Source organism: Heliangelus exortis, chromosome 1 (genome assembly GCF_036169615.1).
Source record: "Heliangelus exortis chromosome 1, bHelExo1.hap1, whole genome shotgun sequence".
Taxonomy (NCBI): Eukaryota; Metazoa; Chordata; class Aves; order Apodiformes; family Trochilidae; genus Heliangelus; species Heliangelus exortis.
Window position 1 is genome coordinate 143021273 of NC_092422.1, and position 27677 is coordinate 143048949.

A 27677-nucleotide genomic window follows, 5' to 3' on the forward strand; every position below is an offset into this window, starting at 1 on the left:
GCTGTCAAGGGTATGGGAGAACGTGACCTACAAGAAAGTCTGAGACATCAGGCTTCTTTCTTCAGCTTGGAGAAGGGAGGGCTTGAAAGACCTTTTTGTTGTCTACAACTTTTTATCAGGGAATACAGAGAAAATGGAGCCAGACTTTTCTTAGAAGAGTGTGGGGATACGAACAAGTTGGAACATGGGAAATACTGATTAGAGCTCCTGCTATGAAGGCAGTTAAACAGTGGCACAGGTTCTCCAGAGAGGTTGTGGAATCTCCATCCTTGGATGGGTTCAAGACTACACTGGACACAGCCCTCAGTAACCTGATCTAACGAGTCCTGGTTTGAGTCAGGGTCTGGACTAGATTATATGATTCCATAATTTGATGATAATTCATTGGATTTTAGAAATCTGTTCCCACTCTAGGTATCCAGTTGCAAAGGGACAAATTGTGACATTTTTTATAAAGACTAAGGTCTCATTCCATACACAAAGTTTTGTTAACTCTGATGGAGATAAACTGAAAAATGCAAGAACAGGTTTCTGAAATTAATAAAATGTGGTACCTGTAATTCTAGTGACAAGAATCAGTCACTCTGATGAGTGCAATGAGCTTTCTAAAGCATCAGCAATACTGTCAACTACTCTCACTGTACTAACCCCAACAGATTCAGTTTGTGAAAAGATTAAGAAGTTTTAAGAAAACATTAAAAATAGTGAAAAAAACCCCCATGCTTCTAATTATAGCTTCTACTCCCTAGAAGCCAAGAGAAGGAAACTACATTTTTCTCCTATTATTGTTTAAAGGTAAAGGGGCATTAGGAGTGACAGTGAAGGGCTTCATCTCCCTCTTCCTCATGTTTGTAGTGAACATCAGTGGAAACCAGCAGATGACCCTAAGGGAAAAAGAACATGTTAAATGACCTTAAATTTCATACAGACATATTCAGGGTCAGTACTACTATTGCCTTGTCTACAGCAAGGCAGCAGACAACGTGGCTATGTGCCTCCTGAACTTTAGTTAGCTTTAGAGCAGGAATGGGCTCTAAGTTAATACAACCTTCCAAAAAGCTGAGTATCCCCACAGAGACACTCAAGTTGCCTATAAGCCTTTCTGAAGAATGGTCAGAGTAGTGAGAAAATACCAACATTTTGATCTGCCCAACACAGGAACACTCACAAGAGCACAAGCCTGAAAAAGAAGCAATATTCTTCAGTAAAAAATCTAGCTTCTCACCTGATTCATTTTTATTATGGGTCCAGTCAAGGTAGTGTGGGCCAAGTGAAGAAGCGGAAATCCTTTTCCTAGTTTATCTTCAGAAGAGGAAAAATATGAATAAATTTGAAAGCAATAATAAAATGCATTTCAGAAGCATCTTTTTCAATAAACCCTATTTGCTTTGTCATTTTTCTTTAATCAGCATCCTTGTGCCTCCCAAGGGAGCTATTGTTCATATTTGCAAAAAAGAAAAAACTCCTGTAAAAAGTTACTTACAAGCCTCTTAGAATCTCTCAGCTATCTGATATTGGGATATGACTTCCTTTGTTCCTCTCCATATATCTGCCCCACAAGATACGGTTTATACTGTCTTCCACTCTGATTTAATCTCAATCTTCCTTTCCTTTTTTTTTTTTTTTTTAATTTTATTTTATTTTGGTTTGGTTTGTTTCTTTGGTTGGTTGTTTTTTTTTCTCCTCCATTGAACCTCCAATCCTGTTTTTCTCTCTTACTCTCATCTACCTTTAAGTTTCTGGATAAAGCCCAAGCTCTCTTCCTATTTGCTTTTAAAAGCATTTTACTTTTGCACCCCCTCCCCCCCCATTCTCTTTCCTTTCTCCTCATCAACAGCTCACTTCCTTCATCAGCAGTCTCCTCACCTGTGTTTACCAGAGGTGTTTCCACCTGCTTTTTTCCACCTTCTCCACCTTTTTTCCCCTTCTATCCTTAAGCCTCAGGATGCAAGGATGCTTCTGCACTTCCCCAGTATGGGCCATCCTCTGATCATGGCTTGGCTGTGTCAGGACAAGATTCAAGTATGTCCCACCTCTGCTGTCACACTGCATCCAGTGAAAAGGAAACCCAAGCCTAGTGTGTGGAATGGAGCCAAGACTTGCTTTGTCCCATCTCCCAGTCCAGGGGACTGAGGGACAAGGACTGCAATCCAGGACAGTGTCCAGGTGTAGCCAGGTGTCCAGGTGTAGCCAAACACACAGAAAACTTCCCATAACACTGTCTTTAAAGCTGGCCACTCTGTTTTATGGTTTCATTCTTGCTTTCCCACCAACCTTGCTCAGGAACTGGCCACAATCCTTACCATTGATTACTGGGATCACTGCACTCCGTAAAGTGTAAGACAGAAAATTCTCCATAAGTGACATCTGCTGTAAGGAAAACACATTTGATGACTATTGCCTCATGCCTGTGAGATTGCATCTTGATGGGATCGTTTCCTTTTCCTTTCCTTTTCCTTTCCCTTGCCTCGCCTTACATTGCCCTGCCTCGCCCTGCCCTGCCCTGCCTATCCCTGCCCTGCCCTGCCTTGCCTTGCCTTGCCTTGCCATGCCTTGCCCTGCCTTGCATTCCCTTGCCTTTCTTGCCCTTGCCCTGCCTTGTCTTGCCTTCCCATGCCCTGTCTTCCCTTCCCTTGCATTGCCTGCCCTTTCCTTGCCTTGCCTTGCTTTGCCTTACCCTGCCTTGCCTTTCCCTGCCCTGAACTGGCTTGCCTGCCCTGCCATTCCATGCCCTGGCCTACCTTGCCTTGCCTTGCCTTGCTTTGCCTTTCCTGGCCTTGCCCTGCCCTGCCCTACCCTGCTTTGCCCTGCCTTTCCCTGCCTCGCCTTGCCCAGCCCTGCCCTGCCCTGTCCTTCCTTGCATTGCCCTGTCTTGCGTTGCCCTGCCTTGCTTTGTATTGCCCTGCCTTGCCCTGCCCTGCCCTACCCTTCCCTGCCTTACCCAGCCCTGCTTTGCCTTTCCCTGCCCTTCCTTGCCCTGCCTTTCCTTCCCTCCCGTGCCCTCCCCTTCCAAGCACTGCCCGGCCTTGCCCTGCTCTGCCCTGTCCTGCCTTGCCTTACCTTGCCTTGTCTTACCTTGCCTTGGCTGTTCTTCCCTTGCCTAGTCTTTCCCTGCCTTGCCCTGCCCTGCCCGACCTTGCCCTGACTTGCCCTGCCTTACCCTTCCCTTCCCTTCCCTTCCCTTCCCTTCCCTTCCCTTCCCTTCCCTTCCCAGCTCTGACCTGCCCTGCCCTGCCTATCCCTGCTCTGCCCTACCATGACTTGCCATGCCCTGCCTTGCCTTGCCTTCCCTTACCTTGCCTTCCCTTGCCATTCCTTGCCGTACCTTGCCTTGCCTTGCCCTGTCCTACCTTTCCCTACCTTTCCTTACCCTGCCTTTCCCTGCCCTGCCCTGCCTATCCCTGCTCTGCCTATCCCTGCTCTTCCCTTCCCTTCCCTTCCCTTCCCTTCCCTTCCCTTCCCTGCCTTGCCCTGCCCTGCCAAGCCTTGGCCTGCCTTGCCTTGCCTTTCCCTGCCCTGCCTTGCTTAGCCCTGCTTTGACTTCCCTTCCGTTGCCTTGCTTTGCCTTTTCCTGCCTTGCCTTGCCCTGTCCTGCCTTGCCCTGCCCTGCCTGATCTTGCCCCGTCCTGCCCTGCCCTTCCCTGCCCCTGCCTGGCCTTGCCCTGCCCTTCCCTGCCCCGCCCTGCCCTGGCTTCCCTGCCCTGCCATGCCCTGCCCATCCTTGCCCTGTCCTGCCCTGCCTTGCCTTGCCTTGTTGAACCTTGCCTTTTCCTGCCTTGCCTTGCCTTGCCCTGCCCTGCGTTGCCCTTCCTTTCCCTGCACTGCCCGAGCTTTCCCTGGCCTCCTTTGCCCTGCCATTCCCTGCCCCACCCGGCCTTGCCCTGCCCTGCCTTGCCCTACCCTGCCTTGCCTTGCCTTGCCCTGCCCTGCTCTGCCTCGCCCCACCCTGCCCTTCCCTGCCCTGGCTTTCCCTGCTCTTCCCTGCCCTGCCTTGAATTGCCCTGCCTTGCCTTGCCTTGCCCTGTCTTGCTTTGCCAAACCTTTCCTTCCCCTGCTTAGCTTTGCCTTGCTCTGCCCTTCCCTGCCCTGCCTTACCTTGCCCTGCCTTGCCTTGCTTTGCCCTGCCTTGCCCTGCCCTTCCCTGCCTTACCCTGCTCTGCCTTGCCCTGCCTTGCTTTGCCTGGCTTTGCCATGCCCTGCCTTGCTCTGTCTTGCCTTGCCTTCCCTTCCCTCGCCTTCTCTTGTCTGCTTTGCACTGTATTTCCTTGCCTTGCCTTGCCCTGTCTTGCCCTGCCTATCCCTTTTCTGCCCTACCCTTCCCTGCCTCGCCCTGCCCTGCCTCGGCCTGCTCTCCCCTTCCCTGCCGTGCCCTGCCTATCCCTGCCCTGCCTATCCCTGCCCTGCCTATCCCTGCCCTGCCTGGCCCTGCCCTGCCTTGCCCTGCCCTGACCAGCCTTTCCCCGCCCTTCCATGCCTTCCCTTCCCTTCCCTTGCCTTTCCTGGCCGTGCCTTGCCCTGTCCTGCCTTTCCTTGCTCTGCCTTTCTCTGTCCTGCCTTCCCTTGCCTTTTTTTGCCCTGCCCTGCCCTGCCTTGCCATGCCCTGCCCTGCCCTGCCAAGCCTTGTCCTGCCTTGCCTTGCCTTTCCCTGCATTGCCTTGCTTTGCCCTGCCTTGCCTTCCCTTCCATTGCCTTGCTTTGCCTTGCCCTGCCTTGCCTTGCCAAACCTTGCCTTCCCCTGCCCTGCCTTGCCTTGCCTTGCTCTGCCCTTCCCTTCGCTTCCCTTCCCTGCCCTGCCCGGTCTTGCCCCGTCCTGCCTTGCCCTGCCTTGCCTTGCTTTGCTTTGCCTTGCCTTGCGTTGCCTTTCCCTGTACTGCCCTGCCTTTATTGCCCTCCTCTGCCCTGCCCTGGCTTGCTCTGCCCTGCCCTGCCTTGCCCTGTCCTGTCCTGTCCTGCCTTTCCCTGCCTACCCTGCTCTGCCTTGCCTTGGCCTACTTTGCCCTGCCTTGCTTTTCCCTGCCTTCCCCTGCCCTCCTCTGCTCTGCCCTGCCCTGCCCTGCCCCGCCCTTCCCTGCCCCGCCCTGGCTTTCTCTGCTCTTCCCTGCCCTGCCTTGTCTTGCCCTGCCCTGCCCTTCCCTGCCCCGTGGCCTTACCCTGGCCTGGCCTGGCCTGGCCTGCCTTGCCTTGCCTTGCCTTGCCTTGCCTTGCCGTGCCCTTCCTTGCCCTGCCCTCCCTTGCCCCGCCCTTTCCTGCCCCACCCTGCCCTGGCTTTCTCTGCTCTTCCCTGCCCTGCCTTGAATTGCCCTGCAGCGGTCAGGGCAGGGCGGGGCAGGGAACAGAAGGAAGAGAAGGGAAGGAAGAGAAGGGATAGGCAGGGCAGGGATAAGGTAAGACAAGGCAAGGCAAGGCACGGCAAGGGAAGGCAAGGGAAGGCAGGGCATGGCAAGGCACGGAAGGGCAGGGCATGACAGGACAGGAGAGGGATAGGCAGGGCAGGGCAAAGCAGGGATAAGGTAAGACAAGGCAAGGCACGGCAAGGGAAGGGAAGGCAAGGGAAGGCAGGGCATGGCAAGGCACGGAAGAGCAGGGCATGACAGGACAGGAGAGGGCCAGGCAGGGCAGGGCAAAGCAGGGATAAGGTAAGACAAGGCAAGGCATGACAAGGGAAGGCAAGGGAAGGCAGGGCAAGGCAGAGCAATGCAGGCAGGGCAGGTCAAGGAAAGGCAAGGCAAGGCAAGGCAAGGCAAGGCAATGCAAGGCAAGGGCAGGCAAGGCAAGGGAAGGCAAGGCAAGGGAAGGCAAGGCAAGGCAAGGGAAGGCAAGGGAAGGCAAGGCAAAGGAATGGCAGGGCAAGGCAAAGCAAGGCAGGGCAGGGCAGGTGGGGCAGGGCAGGGCAAGCAAGGCAGGGCAATGAAAGGCAGGTCAGGGAAGAGCAGGGAAAGCCAGGACAGGGCGGAGCAGGGCAGGGCAGGGCAAGGCAAGACAGGGCAGGGCAAGGCGGGGAAGGGCAAGGCAGGGAAGGGCAAGGCAGGGAAGGGCAAGGCAGGGAAGGGCAGGGCAAGGCAGGAAAAGGCAAGGTTCAACGAGGCTAGGCAGGGCAAGGCAGGGCAGGACAGGGCAAGGCTGGGCAGGGCATCGCAGGGCAATGCAAGGCAAGACAGGGTAATGCAAGGCAGGGCAGGGCAGAGCCCTGAGACTCTGCCCTACCCTGCCCTTCCCTGCCCTGTCCGTGCTTGCCCTGCCTCACCCTGCCTCGCCCTGCCCTTTCCTGCCCTGCCCTGCCTTGCCTTGCCACGCCCTGCCCAACCTTGCTTTGTCCTGCCTTGCCTTCTGTTGCCTTGCTTTGCCTTTCCCTGCCTTTCCCTGCCCTGCCCCACTCTGACTTGCCTTGCCCTACCTTGCCTTGCCGAGCCTTGCCTTCCCCTGCCCCGCTCTGACTTGCCTTGCCCTTCCCTGCCCTGCTTGGTCTTGCCCTGCCCTGCCCTGCTCGGTCTTGCCCTTCCCTGCCCTGCTTTGCCTTGCCCTGCCTCTCCTAGTCTGCCCTTGCCCTTGCCCTCGCCTTCCCTTCCTTTCCCTTCCCTTCCCTTTTCTTCCCTTTTCAGTATCTGAGTAGAACCTTAACTTTAGGAATGAATAATCCCATTTCAGTTGCCATGACTCAGTTCTCATAAGTGAACCAATTTCTGGGTGGGAAGAATGGTCCTCTCCTGGTGCTCTGTCTTATGCCACTGTGATTATTATTACTTCACTTAAACGTGTAGCTTGGACTTAGCTGATGGGGTGTCACACTTCTCAGTTTACAGCAAACGATCTAAGCAGTGGCATGGTGTTTCTTTTTATGATATTTGGCTGAAATAATTAAAGATAATTTCTGAATAGGAGATTAAGACTGGGCTTGTATTCACTCCAACTGCTATGCCTGCTCAGTCCAGCTGTGAAGTCAGGAACAGCTAGAAGAGGTGCCAGCCACATGGATGCCATTGTGCTGCTGGACACAAAAGTGAGTAAAATCAACTGTGATGGCTTGATAGGTCATGAAGACCCAGGCATACATTTCTCTTTGCTTCAACTAATGTTACACAGTAATAACTCCATAATATTTGGAGACTCTGATAAAAAAAAAAAAAAAGCAACACTCTGAAGAGGTATTTCCTCACACTGGAAAGAAAACAAAATGCAGAAAATATGCTATTTTAAAGGAGAAAGAGGAGTGACAGACGATTTACCCAAGACAGATCAAGAATTGTCCAGCAACAAGTTCAGATTAATTTCTTTTATTTCTAAAGGGCTCACCTACTTTTTCTAGGCACTGAAACCATGAACTTACCTCAGAGAACCCAAGAGTGGGATTCAGCAGAGAGAACTGGAGCCTGAGGAAAAGAAGTAAAAGAAGAGGAGTCACTAGAAAGGATGAAGGTGCAAGTTATGCACACTGCTTAAACATTTCTTTGTGGAACTGCATAGTGATTTCATGCTGATTCACACATTCAACTTTGCCAAAAACTCTGTGATTCCCAACAGCTTTTTTATAATCAAAACTGGCACGAGTTGTATTATCACTGGATCTTTCTGATACTAATCTCTTCCTACAGTCATGTGTAGTCCTGGACTGCCACTGTGAGACTTTGGAAATAATTCTTTTTTCTGAATTGGCATTTTCTACAATGGCTGAACTACACATTTCATTATGATTTGAATAAATTCATAGCTATTCCTAACCATGATGGTTTTTTCCACTGATGCCTGTAACGTATCCTCAAAGCACAGTGAATATAATCCTGAGCAAAGCCAACATTTTGAGGAACAGAAAAACACATTATTGTGTCAAAAGCTGAGAGTGGCAACATTATTTCTTAAACTTATACTGACAAACTCTGTTCACTGTGAGTCCTCTTTGCCTGTTAAAAAGTTCCAGTGAGCAAAATTAAGAAAAGACTGCTCTCATTTTTCTTTGATGAAAATTTAATAGGTTAAAAAATATAATATATTCTGGAATTCTGCCCCAACTTGGAGCATAGAGCTAATGAAAAGAAACACTGATGTGGGCTACTTACCTGAAAGTCTGCACTTTCACCCACCTGATGCACTACAGGAGAAAGTAACCATCTTAAAGTGTGAATAAAATTTGCTGTAAAGACAGCTGAGAACACGTGCAGCTGTAGGGAATCACGAAACTAGAAAGATCTATGCAAAACCTAAAAAGCTCTGAGCTTTGCTTCAAACTACAGACACTTTTCTATGCTCATTTGTTTGATGGCATGGTGTCTGCTGTTGTGGTATGTGCTAGGCTGTCTCACTTTTCCCTTCCTCTCCTGTGCAGGCATCCAGAGAGCTCATTACAGTGGCCAGTGCAGTGTTTGCACTCTGGCAGTTCTGTCTGTGATGCTCAGACATGGCATGACAGCAACAACTAAAGGGTTTTGAATAAACTACTGAACTTCATTCTTCAACATCAGCACTGACTCAAACGGATGCCTTTCAGGTAACCAGTACATTAAATACTGTAATCTGGGAAGGTATTTAGCCTACAGAAAAAGAGTGGTATCACGTTGTGCAAGACACATGATTTCCCACATTATTATTATAAGTCACCTGCAAGATTTAGACCAACCAGTCAAAAGTAACTTAGAACCTTTGTGAGAAAGAAGGTGACTAATTTGCTTTTTCTCATGGAGAAAAAAGCACTGCCAGGCTGACACCCAGGTTCTGTTGTGTCCTCAAGTGTTGGAATCATTAATGTTGCTTTCTGAATTTTCCTTGGTTACCTCTTCAGAAGTAATGAGATAATCAACTTCTGCTTGGTTATTGTCAAATTGGCTCTGGTACTGGCTGTCTGCAGGGAAAAAACAAAACAGTGTTCTGTGACTCTACACACAGACAGATACTCTCTTAGATACAGGCACAAATACAATTACTTTTGTGACTGGAAACACAATGTCTAAACTTGTTATTTGGTCAATACATATAGATAGTTAAATCATCTGTGAATTTGGCTCTTTCTGCCAGCAACTGAGGCTGTGTGAGTGTAGTGATAATACTGCCCTGATTGCCTCTTTATCATTAGGATAATTTAAGTCCCTGCACAGCTGACATAAGTAGTTCACATTCAAGGTAATGAAAAGATATCTGGGGACACATTGAACTATTTCATAAGGAACAAGTTAGGAAGACTGGGCATCAGATAACCACATTTTTATATATTACAATTTATTCTTGAATTATCACTCAATCTCCCACATGGAAAAAAAGGCTTTTATAAGTAGCTCCCTCCACCTATTCTAAATTCTAAAATGTGTGGTGCATGTTTCCTCCTTGTGTTTCCCTACAACAGAAAAGTATGCACATTTGTGGCAGACCAGTTTATGCTATTTTATGATGATCCCTGTGACTGTCAGAGCATCTGGAAGACTACTGTGTGATTTTTTCAGCCCTAGCACTGAACGTTATCTTTGAGCTCAAGATACTTACTACATTCCCCGTAAAGATGTACCGGGTGGTTGAATTTGGCAGAACAGCATGCACTTCTACACAGCCAGTGATTTGTAGGATGCATCTGTCCATGTTTAAAGTGACTGCAGGTGGTGATGTAGCCACCAGCTTCAGCAGCACTGGGAACGCCGTTACATAACTCAGAGAAATCTGTGGAATTCCAGAGGAAAAAAAGTCTGAACACAGAGAAGCTTTTCTTAAGCTACAGTTTCTGTGGCTGCACCATAATCAGGTGTAATACTAATTCTCTTGTTAATTAACCTGTATTAAAAATACTTAATTTTAATTATACTGACTGAAATGATGAAATAAGAATTGCATATATTCTGAGTTTCAGAAACAATAGAACAAATGATGAAATCCTTGTCTCACAAATATTGAACTTATATAGAGAAATAATTTAAAGGTCGTTCCTGGAAAATGTATTTCAAGATGAGAGGATTAGCACTACAAGTTAAAGAAATGAGGGGAACGAGTGATTTGAGTAATAATAATAGCCCTAACAATATAAAATATTTAGAAAAGAAGCAGCCTTCCAAAGGAGCCAGTCTTTTGAAAAACAGAGAAACTTCTAGAGGACAAAACTTTAGTTTGCAATGCCACAGATTCAGTATTTCATGTATTTATAGTAAATATTCCCATATTAGGGATTTTAAAAGCATTTCACAGTATCTTAATTTCTTGCATCGCATTTATCAGTTTAGCTACTCATGACTATGACTTCCCATTGTACATAATCTCCAGTAATGATAAATCTTTGCATGGGGAATTCAGGCTACCAGTAGCAGAGATACCATTTACCTTGAACAGGATTAAAAAAAGAGTGATCTCACAGATGTCTCCCACTTTAGACTTTAAAACTGTTCCAGAGACTGAGAGTAAATTCATCACTTAGAGGGGCAGAGAATGGCTAAAGTGTGATATAGTTAGGAAAAGCATAAGTTTTGATGGGACAGATATGGATGCTAATCATAAGCCTGCTCAGTTTCCTTTTCTCCCCCAAACTTTTGCAAATGATCTAGAACACAGATAATATCTATAAGATACACTATCTGCTGTTCTTTCTTAAAAGGTCTGTGTAAGTAGAAGTACTTACCTCAGGAACAAAACCTTTGAGCAAGGCAGTACTCAAGTAAAAAGTAGTAGCAAGCTGTAAACAAATGTAATAAATTGTATCATTATATCAGCTTGAACAAGAGGTTTTCCTTGGGAAAAAACCCCAGCATATACTCTTTAGTTTTAGATAATCCATATTATGATTGCCCTTGCCCCAGACTGATTGCTAGGGAACCCATAGGGCTCTGTGGGACAAAGAGAGACAGATTCTTCATGGTTATGTTTCAGAAATGTGTACCAGTGAACAAGCATTATTCTTTGAAAGAATAAACATGGCATCCTGCTTACTTCCTGCATTTGGGACTTTCTTAAAATGAATCTGTCAGAGACAGGACTCAAAAAATTTCATTTGCCCTTTTGCTTCTGACCACTGTGATGGCCACTGCTTCACAAAAAGGGTTGTTAGACATTGGAGCAGGCTGCACAGGGAAGTGGTAGAGTCACCATCCCTGGAGGATGTTAAAAGATGTGCAGGGGGTGCTTAGGGACATGGTTTAGTGGTGGACTTGCAGTGCTGGGGAACAGCTGGACTTGATCTTAAAGGTCTTCTCCAACCAAAATGATTCTATGATACTACGATGTTTGCCAGTGACATTTGTGTCATCCATTTTTATAATGACCCTCTTAGCACTGCTGCAGTTAGCAAAACTTCTTGGAAATTCTGACTACTAATGCCAGTGTGGAAACAGCATTTCCAAGAGAAGTCTTGCATGTTCTTCATCCAGAGCTGAAAGTTTGGTTTCCTTGTAGCTGCTTCTTGCCTCATTTGGATGCTCTGTTAAGTCTGAGAGTTTATTGTAGCTCTCAACACAGCCAATGCATTTGTTGTGGGCCCCTTTGCAGGAGAATGTGGCTCCAGTGTACTTTTTCCTGTCTTGCCCTTTCCTTTCCTATGTGGAATCCATGCAGAGCGAAGTTTTCATTTTTTTATCTTTCTGCAACTCCTTGCACTCTCACTTTGTGATGCTCATATTATCATTCCTTGCCTAGAGCTGCCACGAAGTTCAGACTTAGGTCTGAGCTTGACTTTGACTATTTTAAAGGATGACATACAGAATCACACATCACTCCTACAAATAGTGGAACACCAAACATAAAGTGTTAGTCTCCTCTGCTGACTATCCATGCTAATAGTAATAATTCTATTACATGCAAATTATACTCACCTCTTCGGAGATAATGATGTTAAAGGCCCCTGCTCTGTAGTAAGCCAGTGAAGCAGATTTAAGAAAGTAACTGGAAACTCCCAGGTAGATCATAGAATCATACTGGTTTGGCAGACCAAATGGAGCTGGCACAAAGGGAGGGTCTGTGTGATTTCCTACTGGATAGACTGTGCCCTGCAAAGAATCGTTATCAAGTATTTTGAGTTTTAAGAATTTGTAGCTGTCAGATTGCACTGGAAGTAGTTGGATAGGAATAATTCTTTCTAACATGAGAAAAGATTGATTAAATAAAGCCCAAAGAAAGCAAATGAGCTTGTGTTATGTCCTGAAAATCAGCAAATTCATGCCCTTTTGGAAAAATACAGGAATCACAGAGAAAATCCAATTGTCATCTTGTCAAAGTTTTACTTTGAGAATTCAACTGAGTATTCTGAACTCCAGCTATGAGACACACACACAGAAAATAATCTTCTGGACCACAGTTTTCTTTCTCCTCTGGCAAAGACACATCTGTTAATTTAATTCTGAGGGTGGCATTTCAAGAAAATCTTCAGGCATGCTTCAAAAGCACTGGAAGGTGCTTGGGACACGGACAAAAAAGAGGGTTTTATATTGCCTAACTCTTAAGTCTTGTTCCAGCTGCAAGTCCTCCATTACCTAGTACAGGCACTGCAAAGGTGTAGGACCTTGGTTAAGTTGTACTAAGAAAATAATTCTTAAAACATGAGAAGGTATGTGAGCTCTGACCATGAAAGACAGGAACAGTAAGGAAAACCAGAACAGACAGGAAGTAGTGTAATTACTGACACTGTAATGGTTAGTAGCTGAACAATTCAACAGGAAAAATATTTATGGGAAAAGCTATAAAGAAAAAAGTTGAGAATTGGAAGATGGCAACTCATAACTACCAAGAATCAGCTTGCTTCAAGGAGTACTGAAGAGCAGTAACTTTCTTAACTGATTAATCATTGACTGACAAAGACTCATTTGGTGTCCTATTGAGGTGTCGGCATGGTGAAATTTAGCCTGTAAATTCTAGTTACCCATAATAGCTGATAAATAATAATAATTGTTCAGTACTCTTAAGCTAGGTATATCCTGCTTGCAGAGTGTGATTTGTGCATGGTAAAAGCTGCTCTAACAAAATAACCAAAGAGGGAAAGTTTCAGCCATAGCTCTAGAGCATCTTTCTTAGGTGAAGTCAGTTCTGAGAGCCACAGGGATGCTCTGAATTATGAGGATCGTTGAAGTTGCTGGAAAAGCTGGACATTGCTGAGATATCTCTTGCCAACAAAGATGAAAAATAGACGAGGAAGGAACTTCTGTGTGCTGCTAAAGGGCTCTCTTTCGAGAGAAGTCTTTTTTTGGGATGTGACTTGTACATAAACAGGTACTGAATCATCTCAAACGAAATGCTTTGGATTGCAATCATGTTGGTAGCCACCATGGATTATATATCACTAGTAACAACTGAAGATCAAGCAGCATTGGAAGAGCTGTGTATCAAAAGAACACTTTCATGCTATTTATAAAGCACCTCTGAATGGTTTAATCTGTTAAAGGTTTTAATTCTGAATAACAGCTTTGGTTAATTAAGAAATGCAGTTAATCTATTAAATAAACAACCATATCTGGTTTCCAAAATAGCTTTTACTCAAAATGTCCAAATGTTTTATTGCTTTTATAATTAAATATTGGAGAGGCTGAGTAAGACTGCACTGAAAAAAAAATGAAGCAACCCAACAGAGCATCAGAAGAGTCTTAGAAAGCACACAGATATTAAAGACAATTACCTTCAAATCCAAGTTAACGTGTGATTTGAAGACTGCTGGAGAACTAACTAGGGAATAGTCTATTTGTGCAAAGGCATCAATCTGGCTTAACACTAGAAGAATGATGGACAAAAAACAGCCACTATTACAAAAACACATCACAAACAGTTATTTTTTAGTTAAAGGTATGGTTCAGTTAAAGGTGACTCTGAACAAGAATGGTGGGAGAAGGAGGAAGAAAATAAAAAAACTTGCTATAAAGGAAAAAGTGAGAGCATCCCTTCTGGAGAAATCACTAATTCCTCTTATTTTAGGTCTTGCTCTCCTTGTTCTCTCTCTTGTCTACAACTGAATACACTCCTCAAAAAACTCTCCCATGCAATGAAAGGAGTACCCAGGGCAGAGTCCTCTTTTTTGTTATGTGTTTGCACAATAGAACTAAACACTCCCATATGATTAGTGAAATACTGGTAAATACTACTAAATACTTTGTAGGCTGACATCAGGACATTTTTTTGCACACCAGCATTGAAGACATGGGATGTTTTACGTAACAACAGGGGGCACTTTATCAGACAATATTGTTGAAGATTTTTTAAAGAAGTTCTTGCAAGCTGTTATCAACAACTCACCTGTATGGTTTCTTAGCTGTGCATCCATCATTTGGATTTTGTATTTGATATATAGGCACAGCTATATGAAAAGAGAAATGAGTCAGTAATGTAAGGGCTGTATGCAACTTCCTCCTTCACTTGCTGAAACTGTCTTTGCAAACTTACATTTTTATCCAACTGGGTCTGAACAGGCTTCTTAAGATAGCCAGACAGAAAACTGTAGATCCAGCTGGAGGAAAGGAAATTAACACAATGAATTTTAATCATGGGGTGAAATCTTTGAAATATAAAGTCTAGAAGACTGGAACATCAAGGTGATATTAATGAGACAAAAGTACAGTGATACTGGTAGACTATGCAGTTGACTGGTTTTATTAATTTCTGAATCTCAGACAAATGCCAGGGGTTCTTAATCTCATAAAAGCTATTTAGAAGGCAATCTGCAAAGCAGTGAATATTCATCTTAATGTGTTGATAAACAATACTCAGCTAGCCACCTTTTGTCTTCAAGTAAGACAAAAAAAAATTCTAGAAAATCAAAATGAGGAGAACTTTAAGCACTGTTTCATATTCTTTTTTTTAAAGTTTTCTTATGAAAACTTGTCAAGAGGCATAATCAGCTTGTCAAGAGGCATAATCAGTCTAGACTGCCTTTGTATCTTCAAACTTTAGCCTCCAATCTTGTATTCTTTAATATGCCCAAATGGCATTTTTTCATATGCAGTATGTTTAGTCAGTTCATTTGTTGGCACATGCACAAAGAAGTACAGATTAACTGCACTTCACAAAATCAGCAAAGGAGCCTGGTTTTGAAACCAGACCTTTAACAATCTATTTTCATAGCCTCCATTAGTTAGTAGTGTCCCCTAGCTGGATGCATAAAAGTCAAAATTTGAAAAGTGGCCCTTCCTGCTTCTTCCCACAGATTAATTAGGAAATCTACTGTACATACCTAGATCCTCCATGTAACTTGATTTTTACACTATTAATGCTCATCTGGCAGTTGTCTGGCAACACAGATAAGTGGCCTGTGCTATCCCTTGACAGTTTGGAGATAACTGCAATAAACAGTCCTGAGATGGACACGGTAATTCCTCCTTGGTCTTTGCTGCTCAGAAAAAAAAAGAAATCCAGGCTCAGTTAATGAAAAATCTGCTTTAAAGGAACAGTTAAAAAAATGACCTGTAAATCAAGTTTGAAAGGAATTTTTGTCTCTATCATCTAGAATGAAGAATGTTTTTTCTAGAGATTAAAGTAGATTAGGGACATGCCTGGTATTCATAAATAGGTTATATTCGTGAGTTTCCAGGACATGGATGTTCCAGTGTTGTGCAGGATTTGACAATTTTGAAAAGTTGTAGCAATTTCAAAGCAACACAAGACATTCCAGTCCTTCATGACAGAAGGGCTCTGGGACTTCAGCAGCAGAAGCAATTTAGCTAATAAATATATAACCCAGCAGCTCTCAGCTGTGCAATTGTTCAACTTTACTCTTTCTTGTAGCAATTACCCTTTAAATAAATATATTTGCCCACTCTTTGTCCTGCCCTCAAGCCATTCATCCTGTCTCCTTTCTGTAAAAATCCCTTCTAAGACTCCAACAAAACCAGTCTTATACCTCAATTCCAGCAAATTTAGGAGTATGGTTAGGAGTTGTAGAATCTGTAGAACAACCAAGCAGAATACAGGGAGCTGAATGGATGTTAGAATAGATTTATAAAACCCTCATTTACCCTCATAACAGAACTGGCACTCAAAATACCACTTTTCACCCCTTCATTCTGATTACTCAGGTTTTCTTTTTCTAGGCATGACTACAGTGGCAGTACTATGATATGGAGAAAGAGCCCAGCCCAGTAAGAATCTCAAACCATGATTATCTCAGCTTTCTTCTTTACTTTTCAGGCTAAGCAAATACCCTGGGGAAAGAGGTTATAATACCAAAAGTTTAATCTTGACCCAGCCTCAAACCATAGATTAGCCCTGGCTAGTCACAAAGTCCCTTCTGCCACCACTACTACCATTTTGAACCAACTTTCAGCCTATGTACATGAAATGGGTACCTGGAGAAAGTGCAAATCTTCAGAACCTTACTTTCCAGTCCCTAAACAAACCCCCGTCCCACAAGACATTAGGAATTTTTCTGAGAGGGTTCTGCAATGTTGGGACAGTTTACTTGGAGGGGTTGTGGCATTGCCATTCTTGGCTACATAGGGCCACTAGACAGGTGATCTGATCTAGTCTGGTGACTGCTCTGTTTGGAGCAGGAGGTTGGACAGGAATGGCTTCCAGAGACCCTTCTAACCTTGGATTACCCCTGCTTCAGTGACAGGGACCATCACAAAAGGATCTCAGCCTTCCTTCTCCCTTTTTGGACTGCTTGGGTTAGGTCCTCTGGTCCTCTGTTTCTTCATCCTTGTATCTGCTCCTTCAGGAGGAATCCTGATTCACTGAGGCAGGGTCTCAGCTCCAGACTTCCAGGAGCAAAGAGTCTGCCAGAAGATTTTTTGGCCAGCAGAGGTGCTTTAGGACACAGCAGACAGGAGGGCTACAACAAGACCAGGAAATTCAGGGATAGCACTATCACAACTAAAAAGCTGTGATAAGACCCATTTTTACTGACCCTGGAAACAGCCCAGGAGGAGTGGGTTATCCATGGAAAGTTCATTTTTAGCTGCCTCTTCTAAGTCTGCTATAAAGAAAGCATCATGTACGACTTGGGAGGGGAGGGAATGAGAAGTAGGGCATATTCTGCTTCTGTCTAAACCTACAGCTGTTCACAAAACATCACATTGAACACAGCAGCACAGATTGTTGCTTCTGCCCCTGAGAAAGGCAAGAGAAATCCTTCACTCCCTGAGCTACACCAAAGCTGGCTTTCACCACCTCCACCACAATCTGCTCTGCCAACTCCTGCATATCAGCTCTCTGCATCCCTTGCTGTCTGTGAAGTCTTTGAAGTTTTATACATCTGGGATCTCTCCTGGGTCCTTATCCTTAAGCAAGAACAAGAGGTGGCTTTCTGTTTGGGAACAGCTGATCTGCCCTGCCAAACACAGGATCTTTTTCCCCACAGTACTGGTATGACAGAAGGAACAACAGACAGGTTGGAGACACAGTGACACCAGTTTCCAGCCACCAGTGATGAGACTGAATGTTAAGCTGCATGCCTTCCCTCCTCTGGAATCAGGAAATGCTATGAGACTTGCAACTTGGTGATCAATCTTGCTGTACTATCTGGCTTGCAAATAGAGCAACGCCTACTGCTGTTACTAGTTGATTGATGAACTCAAATTGTAGAGATTAGCACCTTGCAAACTTTTCTGATGGCCCAGAAGCTTTAGCACTCCCCCAACCCCAAGGAAATTTAGAATATTATATTAAAATTTTATAGTAAAAATGCTAAGATAAAAAAGAGTGGGAAAATCAGCATGCCATCATGTCCTTAAAGATGACTTCATATTGCAGAGGCTCATGAAACTATGTCAGTTTTCATAGCTATCTGATTTGTGGAGTTTCTGCAGTTCTGAATGTCTGGGATTGTGACAGTGCCCTTCCTTTAGTAGGAGCACTTCAGAATATGATATAGACTGTACCAGCAAATAGATCTTTAGTTATAGGGTCAACCTTCCAGTTATACTGTACAAAGAAATTAACAAATGTGGCCATTGAAAATTCTGTGGTCCTGAATATTAATGAAATCCCATGCAATATCCAGCCTAGACAAACTGAGCATGGTAGCAGATACATGACCTGACACTTCCCAGAGAGAAAACTTGTAGGGTAAAATAATAAAAAAGAAAAAAGCAAAGCATTAATTGGTAAAGACACGTTTCCTTCTTAAGCAGTTTAATCACATAGATTGTTGTTAAATGATAAAGTACGTGACCTGAAAAACAAGAAGTTACCCACTAGATTTCTGAGGTTCATTTGCAACTCTTCTCCCAGAACTGTCTCCTGCAGCTGCATCACACTGTGCAATACTTACAGCAGCCAGGCGTTCATCCTCCAGTCTGCACTGATCGTAGCAGAGGCCTGTGCCACTGACAGGAGAATGCCAGTGCCAGGAACAAAGGAAGCAGAAGTTTCTGGGAAATCTACAGCATTAATTTTGAGCCTGCAGAAAACAGAAACGGGGATGTCAGACTGCATATTAAAAGAGTAAAAGGACATCTGATCACTGAAACCCCTTCTGCTATAAAAAGTAAAGTCTGTGTTTCTGTAAAAGAATTTCTTAGAACTGATTGACTCTTTGTATATCTTAGGAAAGAAAGACAGTGATACCATTACACTTAGTGGCATCCTTGGAAAAAGAATCCTTGATGTCTGCTCAGGGAAAAGGGATGTATGGCAAAACCTCCCTTTGGGAGAAAAACAGACTCCTTAAAGTGAAATGTGGTTGCTAGGGGAAAGTAAGTTTGTATGTTAAACCCAGACACTACCTCTATAAATAAATACTGGTTGTCTGAATCCTAGGATTTGCTGAAGAACATAAAAGCTTCTCTTTCCCCATTCTGTATTCCCTTCCTTGCCTCAGCAAAAGTCTCTGGAGAGAATAATTTTTTCTGAACATAATCTTACTTGAAGATTTCCTTGGCAAAACAAATGTTTCTGACACTCAAAGATAATGTCTTGCAAGTGGGTGTGTTGAACTGAGCTGAACATTGTAAAGCTACCAGTTGTAATCTTACTATATAGTACACATTCCTCATTGTTTCTTGGTATCTGGCAGAGATCTCTGAAACAACTGCCTTTAATTTACTTTCCTCAGGGAAGAAGGCACCAGCTACTTTTAGTTAAAATGATCATAGTTTTCCAATAACATCTTGGGCAGTAGTAGGGCTGCCTTTAGTAATCTTGTTTGTAGTGTGCTAAAATCAGACTATCCACTGGGAAGATAGCCAGTTTCAAGAATTATGGTTGGGAGAATGAATTGGGGTTTTGAAGATCATATGATAATGTATGTTGGAATGGGACCTCAGGAGCTTTTCTGGTTCAACCCCCTACTCAAAAGTGGGCCAATTCAGGGGCTCTGCCAACTTGAGTGTTGAAAACCACCAGGGATGGAGATTCCCCTACCTGTCTGGGACCTTGTTCTTGGTGCTACCTACCATTTTTCCCTAACGTCTAATTGGAACTTTTCTTGATGCAATTTATGTCTGTTGCTCATGATCCCTTCACTGTGTACCTCCTGGAAGAATCTGTCTCCAGATTCTCTATAATTGCCACTCAACAGAGAGTGGAAGATGCAGTAAGACACACACACCCCCACCCTGATAGCATCCTCTTCTCCAGACTGTCTAAACACAGCTCCCTCAGATGTAAAGGGATTAAGGTTGCAGGCATGCTATAGTTTAATGAGGCCTGCCAGAAAGCAGGCTATTAGGAAAAGACTAGGATAAAAGATGCAGGCCCTATCCAGCAGAAAGTATATGAAGTCTCTCAGATTATTTTCTTGTTCTGGGTAATTTGTAAGGAAAAGGCAGTAAAATGCTGTCAGGCAGCAGGATGTGGTTTGATAGCAATATTACAAAACCCGAAGTTTATGTTTTTCTGGGAAACATTTAACTGGTAGATAGGATTGATGGCTGTAGAAAAAGTTTTTATATTAGTCTCCTCATTTGGAGAAATTGTAGGAAACAATTTTTTTTACTGTTAAAACTTTTAAAAAAGTTTTTTACAACTTTTTCTACTGGTTGCTCCTGGTACAATGATCAAGCCCTACCAAGCCCCATTCAATCAAAATGTTGATTTACCACTGTAAAACTATCCAAAAGTATTCTGTAAAAGTTATCTTCCTGCCATGCCAGCCCAGACACACTGTCCCCTTGCACACATTTTCATCTTTTCCCTTTATCAACTTTTTCTCACCAAACACAAACAAATTACTTTCATTGCTATGGGTCCTTCATAGTGGCAGACTGTTATTAATGCCAGTTCTTCCCTCTTTCCCACCCATTTCCCTTGCTGTGTCATAGCCATGCTTACATTTGTCAAACTCTGAGGTGAACCAGCTGGAAAAGACACCCAAGGTGCTCCTTCACAAGTTTTCTAAAGCTCATCTCTGAGTGTGGTAGAAAGAAGTACTTAAAAAAGCAATCAGTGTTTGGGCAATGGAAGCAGAGTTAGATGAACCATTACAGTTTTTCACAGAGCAAAAAGAAACAGTTGCATAATTATTACTATGCAGTAACAATACAATAAGACGTTTCATACTAAACCTTTAAAATGTATTTCCTTTACTTACCTTGAAATTACATAGTTGACATTAACAACTGAGAAACTCTCCTGCCCACTCCAGCTTGGGAAGGTCTCGTTCAATACTTCTTGCTTCAGGAGCTCCATCCCAATCCTCCTGCCTATAAGGGGACAGAGAAAACCACATGCCTTGTAGATTGAATTCAGGCACCCAAAGGTCCAGATATATTCCAAAATAATCTAACCACTTCTAATTTAGTTCATAAAACCTTCTGATTCTTAAAACCTTACTTAGACCACCTTCCAACTACTTATACACCCATTTATAAATCCTACTAGCTTCCTACACAAATCATTTAACCAAGATCATCTTGTCCGAGTTGTGTTTCATATTCTAAAACTCTTGGCAGCTTTCTGAAACTGTTGCACATCCTTCAGAACACTGATAATGTGGAAAGCCTTGGCAAAGGCTCAATCATCACCTTTACCTCAGATTATTTCACACCTGTTGAATGAAAAAGCCAGTTAGGAAGTAGCAAGCTTTACTTACAGAAAAAGTGTGATACACATATCCAAAGTGCTGCTATGTCAAATGAGGAACTATCTGGATTGTTGCTTGTGTGCAGGAAGTTGTTTGAGGTTTAAAGACAATCCTTTGAAATGTTTTTTTCTCATCTCTTTCAGAGTATATATGTTTTGCCACTGTACCTTATTCACCACAGAATAAAGCAGATCATTGATTTCCTTAAGGTTCCCTTCCTTAAGGTTCTTATTTCCTTCAAGGAACCCCAGTTTTGGTGCTACTTGGGTACTGAGAGTGCACACAGCTATCACCAACAGAAATCTTTAAATCTCAAATTCCTTTTGTCTACCTTCTTTTTGCTTATCTTTGACAACGACACTGCTAAAACTAAAATACTGAATGATGTGCTTCTTTAAGATGTTTTTAGCATGAGTTTTCTCTAGCTTCTGGCCTCACCATTGCTGATTATAAAATACCTATTTTTTTCTCCACTAGACTTTAGTGTCTTAGAAAAGCAAATAATTGAAATCAGTGACACCTCTGCACTGGAATACCTTTTCATACAATGAATCTTGTAGGAATGAGAGGTAAATTATGATTCCCTGGAAATTCCTGCCTCCAAAGCTACATATGGGCTCTGACTGAAATAATTTAAAGCTCTCTTATGTCTGCCAGTGAAAGCAGCCAGTGGTCTGAAATTAGTCTCAGAGTTCTTGCAGCAGTCAGGATCTATTGCCTCAGCCTGAAAATCTCATCTTCAGGAAATTATGAGACAGGCAACATGCTCTTCAAATTCAATGAATACCCTTGGGAGGCACACAATTAATGTCTGTTCTTACTACTAATGCAGGGGTGTGCAAACTTACTCTGTTCAGCACTTGAAGGGCATGCTGAATATCACAAAAACTGAGCTCACACTAAGAAATACCAGGCTGAATTCTCATTTCCACAGGCATGAGACATCCCTAGGGAGCAACTTCTCCTGTGTGTCTTAAGAAGATCTGGAGATCAGTTTTGTTTGGGGTGACTGATGTTTGCCCTGCACTTCTCGACTTCTTGAAGCCTTTAAAACAATGCTTATACACAGAAATAAGTGGACCTGATCCTTGCTTTCATCTCAAAGGCATAAACCCTGAGCTTCAATTTTTCATCTCCCAAGTCCATTGTTTACCTGTCAGCATGTTCAGTGCATACATGACGATTAATACTTAGCATGACCCAGCCTTTATTGAATGCTGTTTTGTTAACCTTTACTAATAATATTAATTCTGTAAACAAATGAAATTATATTGTGTGTCCTCCACACCTGTGGAATAAGTCTTAGGTAAGAGAACTGAAAGAGTAAGGAAAGTATACTATAGAAACTACTGATACTCCATTAAGGGGCAGAATTATGGCATACTGTTTTTGAAAGAATAGTACATGCAGGTTCTATCTTGGCTGTTCAAAAATTATAAGCTTTTTTTTTCCAATTATGACTTATTATCTTCAATTAAATATAGTATTTTCATTCAGGTCTTTTGACATTTTTAAAGAGATGCAGGTATATGATCACCTGCTTCTGGTTCTAAGAAAGTAGGCTGATGTGAGGAATGTAGTAGAAATGCTGCTGGACTGTAGAATGCAACCACCAATGCAAGGACAAGTTGATACATGGGGTGCACAAAAAGAAAGGGAAAAAGTGGGAGAAGAAGCAAAGAGTGTTCCTGGCGTGAGGCATTTCAATATTTAAGGAGCTTGTTTGTACATGGCACCTTTATTAAGGAACTATTCTATGCAGAGCATGTTTATCATAAATTAATTTCTGGCAGTGTTAGACATACCATAGTCCAGCCCCTTCTGAGTAATCCTCACTTTCAGACCAGGATTAGCTTCAAGCCCCAAGGACAGCCAACACAGCAGGAAAGCATACCATGTCTGCAGCATCTTCTCACCTTTGTCACAGGGACCTGTTAACAACATTTATGATGCAATAATGTCATAAATGAGACATACCATGAGCTGCAAAAAATCTGCATCCATCTAATCCCTCATTGAAACTAGGACATGGGTGGATAGTCAGTAGAGGTTTAGCCAATGATTTTAGTGTATGGAGCAGTCAGTGTGGGAGCAGACACAGATTTTGCTTGCTAGGATAGCACTTTGCCAGGCATTAGCTGTTGGTGAGACTGAATGGTCCTGCTTCACTGTTCTGTGGTTGATTTTACCATCTGTCCCACCTCCTACAGAGTGAATGTGACAGAACAATGACAGCCACAGAGAATCAGGTCTCTCCTTCTGCTCTACAGAAACTTTTCTGCTTTTTATATACACAGGACCTAGGATATACTGGATTTGCAAATCCAGAAGGTTTTCAATTACATCAGCTGATCAAATAAAATGCAGTAGACCTCACTACAAAACCTGACTACACAAAAACTTCTGACTTAATACAAACACTGACACATAAGATTATGTAAATCAGGTCACAAGAGAAGGGAAAGCAAGGGTAAATTTAAATCAGACATGAGAATAATACAGTGATCATGCAGGAACAGAGAAGAGTGTCCTGGCATGAATCTGCAGAACAGTATCAGTGCAAAGCTAGACTATGAGACACTGTGTGGTGGTACATAACCACCTAACACAAATTCAGAAAAGCTGTGACAAAATTATTTCTTTCTGTTATACTTTCAGGTTTCTTTTTCAAAGTTCTTGCATTCATCCTGATTTTCACTACCAATGACACCCACTGCTCAGTTTCTTAGAAATAAAAATACTGTTTCTCAAGACAGCTTCTAAGTCTTCTCATTGCTGCATCAGGAAATTGTTTATTAGGTTTCTGTGGGAATTTTACTCTGGCCTTACCACCAAGATGTGTGGCACACCTTTTTCTATCATGTCTGACTGTGATCACGGTACCTGTCTATGTACAAAACCATTTTAAATAATAAGTAGCAAAAGGGCATTGATATTTTCTCAAATATTCCAGCCTGTAACGTAATTCCTGGATTTCTAGTGAGTACCATATTGTCTTGGGCAATGTATTCCATAATCTGCCAGAAAACATATAAAAGCATTTTAAAACCCACAAACTTTCCCCTCCACCAAAAAGACCCAAACCTCAACACCTTTTGATCGTCTTACTTCTGTGTTGGAATTAATATCAGGTCAGCCTCTAAGTGCTTGCAAATCCAAGATCTACCAGTACTTCATAAAATACTGCTTTTTGGTGGATTTCTGAACTGTAAGACAGGTAGCAGTATTGCTCAGTTCTCTGAGCAACCTTTACTAAGTTACCCCAAGATACTATACCAGGAAAAAGTGGTTTCAGAGAAAAAAACATTCTAAAAACATTGTCCACATTGTGACAAATTTTGAAAATCACCCTTTTAATGAGCTGTTCTGTCTCTAGTTCTTACACCTCTTTATTTTCTCTATTTTAAGCAACTCAAAATAAATAATTACTTAAGGTAGCAATGCTATACTAGGCAGAGCAGCCACCTGGAGTCACAAATCTTGAGATTTTTTTTAAAAAGTGTCCTAGATTTCAAAGCAAACTTTCCCTTCCACTTTCTATCCTGATTACTATGGGTCAACTAAAAATCAATATAAGCCCAGAAACACAGAATTTTCTATCGTTAAAGTACATAGATATTTTCTAGATTCTTATTTAGCAGGACTACTTAGAAGCATTGATGCAGGTGAGGTACCTCATTCTCATTGACTTTCATTCACACTGAGGAAAAAAAAAATCAGTAATCTTGGTCACTACAATACTTTTTCACTTCTATGTTCTTGTTTGTATCTTAAACGTATGTCAGGTGAGAAGCTGAACGAACAACAACTGAACTGCCATGGCAATAAAAGATGGTAACACTTCATATCACTTTTTCAAACAAACAAGGCTGATATTCTCAGCTTTTTTTTTTTTCAGACCAAGGCTGGTATTGGTTTCATCAATGCCCCACTCCTCTGTCAGATGCTAGGATTGATTGTACAATGCCAGTCAGATGACTGAGACAGACAGAGCTAAGGAGGTGGAAGTTGTCAGTGGCCTGATAGTGAATGAGAGATGCCAATTGCATTGTCAGTGACAATACATGGCAGACAAATTACTCTCATTTTTATCTCCAGTAACTGAACATGCACCAAGCAATTCCTTGATGTAAATCATTCTCTTAATTCTTTTGTTTTCCCAGAGATAGTGTATTCAACTAAGTTAAGTAGAGAAAAAGGATGAAAACCTCCTTTGTTTCAGTCTGTGTACCTGTCTCACCCTAATGAAGTACTCTACTTACCAGTCTGTAGATACCACAGGTGGGTTCTCCTGGTTCTCCTTTGTGAACAGCCTACAAAAACTTTAAATAAAACTTGCAGTAAAGATTTCAGCTGAAATCTGCCTAAGAACTAAGAAAGCATCTGATGCAAAAAAAAAAAAAAAAAAGTCGCTATCATTGTCTTGTACTGGTTTAACATACCCATACAAACACACTGTCTTTAACTGATCAACCTGTGAAACCAATTATGTCTGAAAAAGAACTTTTTCCTTGTCTTGCCTTGATCCTGTACAAACCTCTCTACTTGCAGCCCACAGAAAAAAAATTATTTCACTTAAAAAAAATCAGAAAAGAAACCTCAGTAGTTAACAAACTAAGTAAGGAAACAGTTCTCAGACATGAGAGCAAATACAGTGCCTACCCAACCTGAAGTCCAGAAAGAGCTCTTCACTTCCACAAAAAACTCTGCTGATGTCACAGAAATGGGACTGGATTTCTCAGTTTCTCCCTTGCTCCATTGTTTCTAGTTACTCTGCACCATGCTTAGGAACAGGTAGGCTTTCTGCAGCTCTCTCAACAATGTGAAATCAAGGACTCAATAGCTTCAAGATTTTAACCCTTCCTATGCACTGACACTCCAAATGGAAAACCACCTCTGAGGGAAAAGGAATACAAGATTTGTATGGTTTATTAGAGATACATATTGGCAGGAAGGCTTCAAGAGACCAGCAAATGACACATTCAAGAGTTTGCTAAATGACATAAAAGAGGTGATCTCCACCTCTCCACAAACATTGGAAATATGAAAAAGAAAACCTCTAAAAAACTCCTGATCATGGTTTTCTCCATGGAAAGCAGTTCTGTCCACTTCCAAACTTGTGAGGCAGCAGGTGATCTAGCTCAGTGAAATCTTCAGACAGAATCCATAGAAGAAATTTACCACCCCCGCTCCGTGAGTTACATTTGTGAGTAGGTCTAGCAGTTCCCCCCCGACTCCTCTACTCTCCACTTTCAGAGGTTTTTGCAAAGGTTAAAAACTGTGCTACCACAGCTTTTTCTGATCACGGATTGCCTACTGATGCCTTTCATAAAGGCTTTCAAAGCCTTGGAGCAGAGTTGCCAGAGAACTCTTAATCTGTGCCAGGCTGCAAAATAAATAACACAGCTGCAATGCCTACAAAGAATCTCTTAACAATGGATAACTATTTTGGGAAGCAGTAGTTTGGTGAGCTGATGGAAAATGAACATGTTCCACTCTTTGGATCTGCTGAGTTCATGTTGCTGACCACACTGACTGCCCAATCCTAGCACCACAGCCAGGACTACTAGGTTCATTTTTACCAAAGTCCAGTTAGCAAAAATAAAAAATAATTTAAAAATCAGCTTTCTTGATCTTCTAGTTAAGAATCTTAAGGGTGCTCTTAAGCTGGTCCCCAAGAGACAAGGGACGAGTAGGAGATATTGAGACCTTGAACAGGAATGCAGCAGGCGTTATTTGTCTGAGATCTGCCCAGATTCAGACCTGAATCTTTCAGTAAGCTCTAAAATTTCTTCTCTGCTTTTCTTCCAGTTGCTCGGCTCACTTACTAGTCACTTGTACAACCATTCAGTTAGTTTTGTGGAGCTGATAGAGGATGAGACACTCTCTCAACCTAAGCACCCCCCTACTCTGGCTTTGCAAGAATGGCAGTCCCATAGCAAGTCACAATAGACTCCTGGAAGGTGGATGCAGTAATGTCACTAAGAAAAATCTGACCTTCTGGTTAATCACAAGACATAGGGAATCTTCCTCCATGGGTGAAGCCTCTTTTTACTACCGAGAAAAATGTGATTTTTGGTTTGCCAGTACAAAGGTATCAAACTCCACCTTTGTTGTGCCACTTTGAAGACTTTTGCTCTGGGCAAGAAATATATAAATCCAAGAGAGCATGCTGGTAGCTAGAAAGGTCTGAAGCAGTCTGGCAGACCCCAGAAAACCCACTGAAAGGTCCTTTGCTCCATATGACCAACACTTTTATCAGAAACAGAGAAGTTAAGAGCTACATGGGCAAACTTCTGATGCTGCTTTAGGGTCTCTGTAAACAGCCAACTTTAAATGGTGTAGAGCTCTAAATTGGTACTTCAGATTTTCAGAGATCTCCTGATGATAACTCCAGCCTTCATATCCTTCTCTCTCCCATTCCACATCTTTCAGTGTGACCCTGGTACTTCAAAATATCAGTATCGTAAAAGATATACACACATATATATTTATTTATATGTGTTATAAAAATTCAGTCTCTGTAGTGACAAATACAGAAAGAAAAACAATGCAAAAGGTCCACTGGATCACAGCTTTATTACTACACTCTGGTTTCAGGAGAAAAAAATAAATTCCATGAGGTATGTAACTGAACCCCAGAGACCTTTACTTTTTATAGTTCTCCTCTGCCATGGGAAGCTGACTGCAGGTCAACAGGACTACAGCTATATTAAGTTTCAAATTTCTCAAGAAAAACCACTAAGCCAATCAATAGGCTTTAATTTCTTCAATGGAATGGGTG

The 27677-nt window shown here is 42.7% G+C and overlaps 1 protein-coding gene across 2 annotated transcripts; it reads right to left on the reverse strand.

Moving 5' to 3' along the window:
* Positions 1-662: 662 nt before the first annotated feature.
* On the reverse strand, positions 663-27234 carry LOC139788900 (BPI fold-containing family C protein-like). Of its 2 annotated transcripts, XM_071729239.1 has the most exons (17): positions 25556-27234; positions 25156-25215; positions 22699-22824; positions 20402-20513; positions 18143-18271; positions 15107-15262; positions 14320-14383; positions 14173-14233; positions 13562-13653; positions 11769-11942; positions 10583-10636; positions 9466-9636; positions 8763-8830; positions 7325-7367; positions 2304-2370; positions 1226-1302; positions 663-884 (listed from the first exon to the last, which is right to left on the reverse strand). In XM_071729239.1, exons 3-17 carry the CDS (start codon positions 22799-22801, stop codon positions 807-809), a joined length of 1449 nt encoding a protein of 482 aa, XP_071585340.1. In that variant the 5' UTR covers positions 22802-22824; positions 25156-25215; positions 25556-27234; the 3' UTR covers positions 663-806. The 2 variants fall into 2 exon arrangements, with proteins under 2 accessions (XP_071585340.1, XP_071585349.1); XM_071729248.1 differs by lacking the exon at positions 25556-27234 and having other exon boundaries at positions 2304-2367; positions 25156-25232.
* Positions 27235-27677: the final 443 nt, after the last annotated feature.

Bases quoted from the DNA above. Each gene is read 5' to 3' on its own strand.
- LOC139788900 (XM_071729239.1), bottom strand. From the start codon at position 22,801: ATGCTGCAGACATGGTATGCTTTCCTGCTGTGTTGGCTGTCCTTGGGG. The intron at 18,272-20,401 runs GTAAGTAAAGGA...TGTTTTCTGCAG, and splicing joins GTCAACTATGTAATTTCAAG to GCTCAAAATTAATGCTGTAG. The intron at 11,943-13,561 runs GTAATTGTCTTT...GATTCTTTGCAG, and splicing joins ACGTTAACTTGGATTTGAAG to GGCACAGTCTATCCAGTAGG.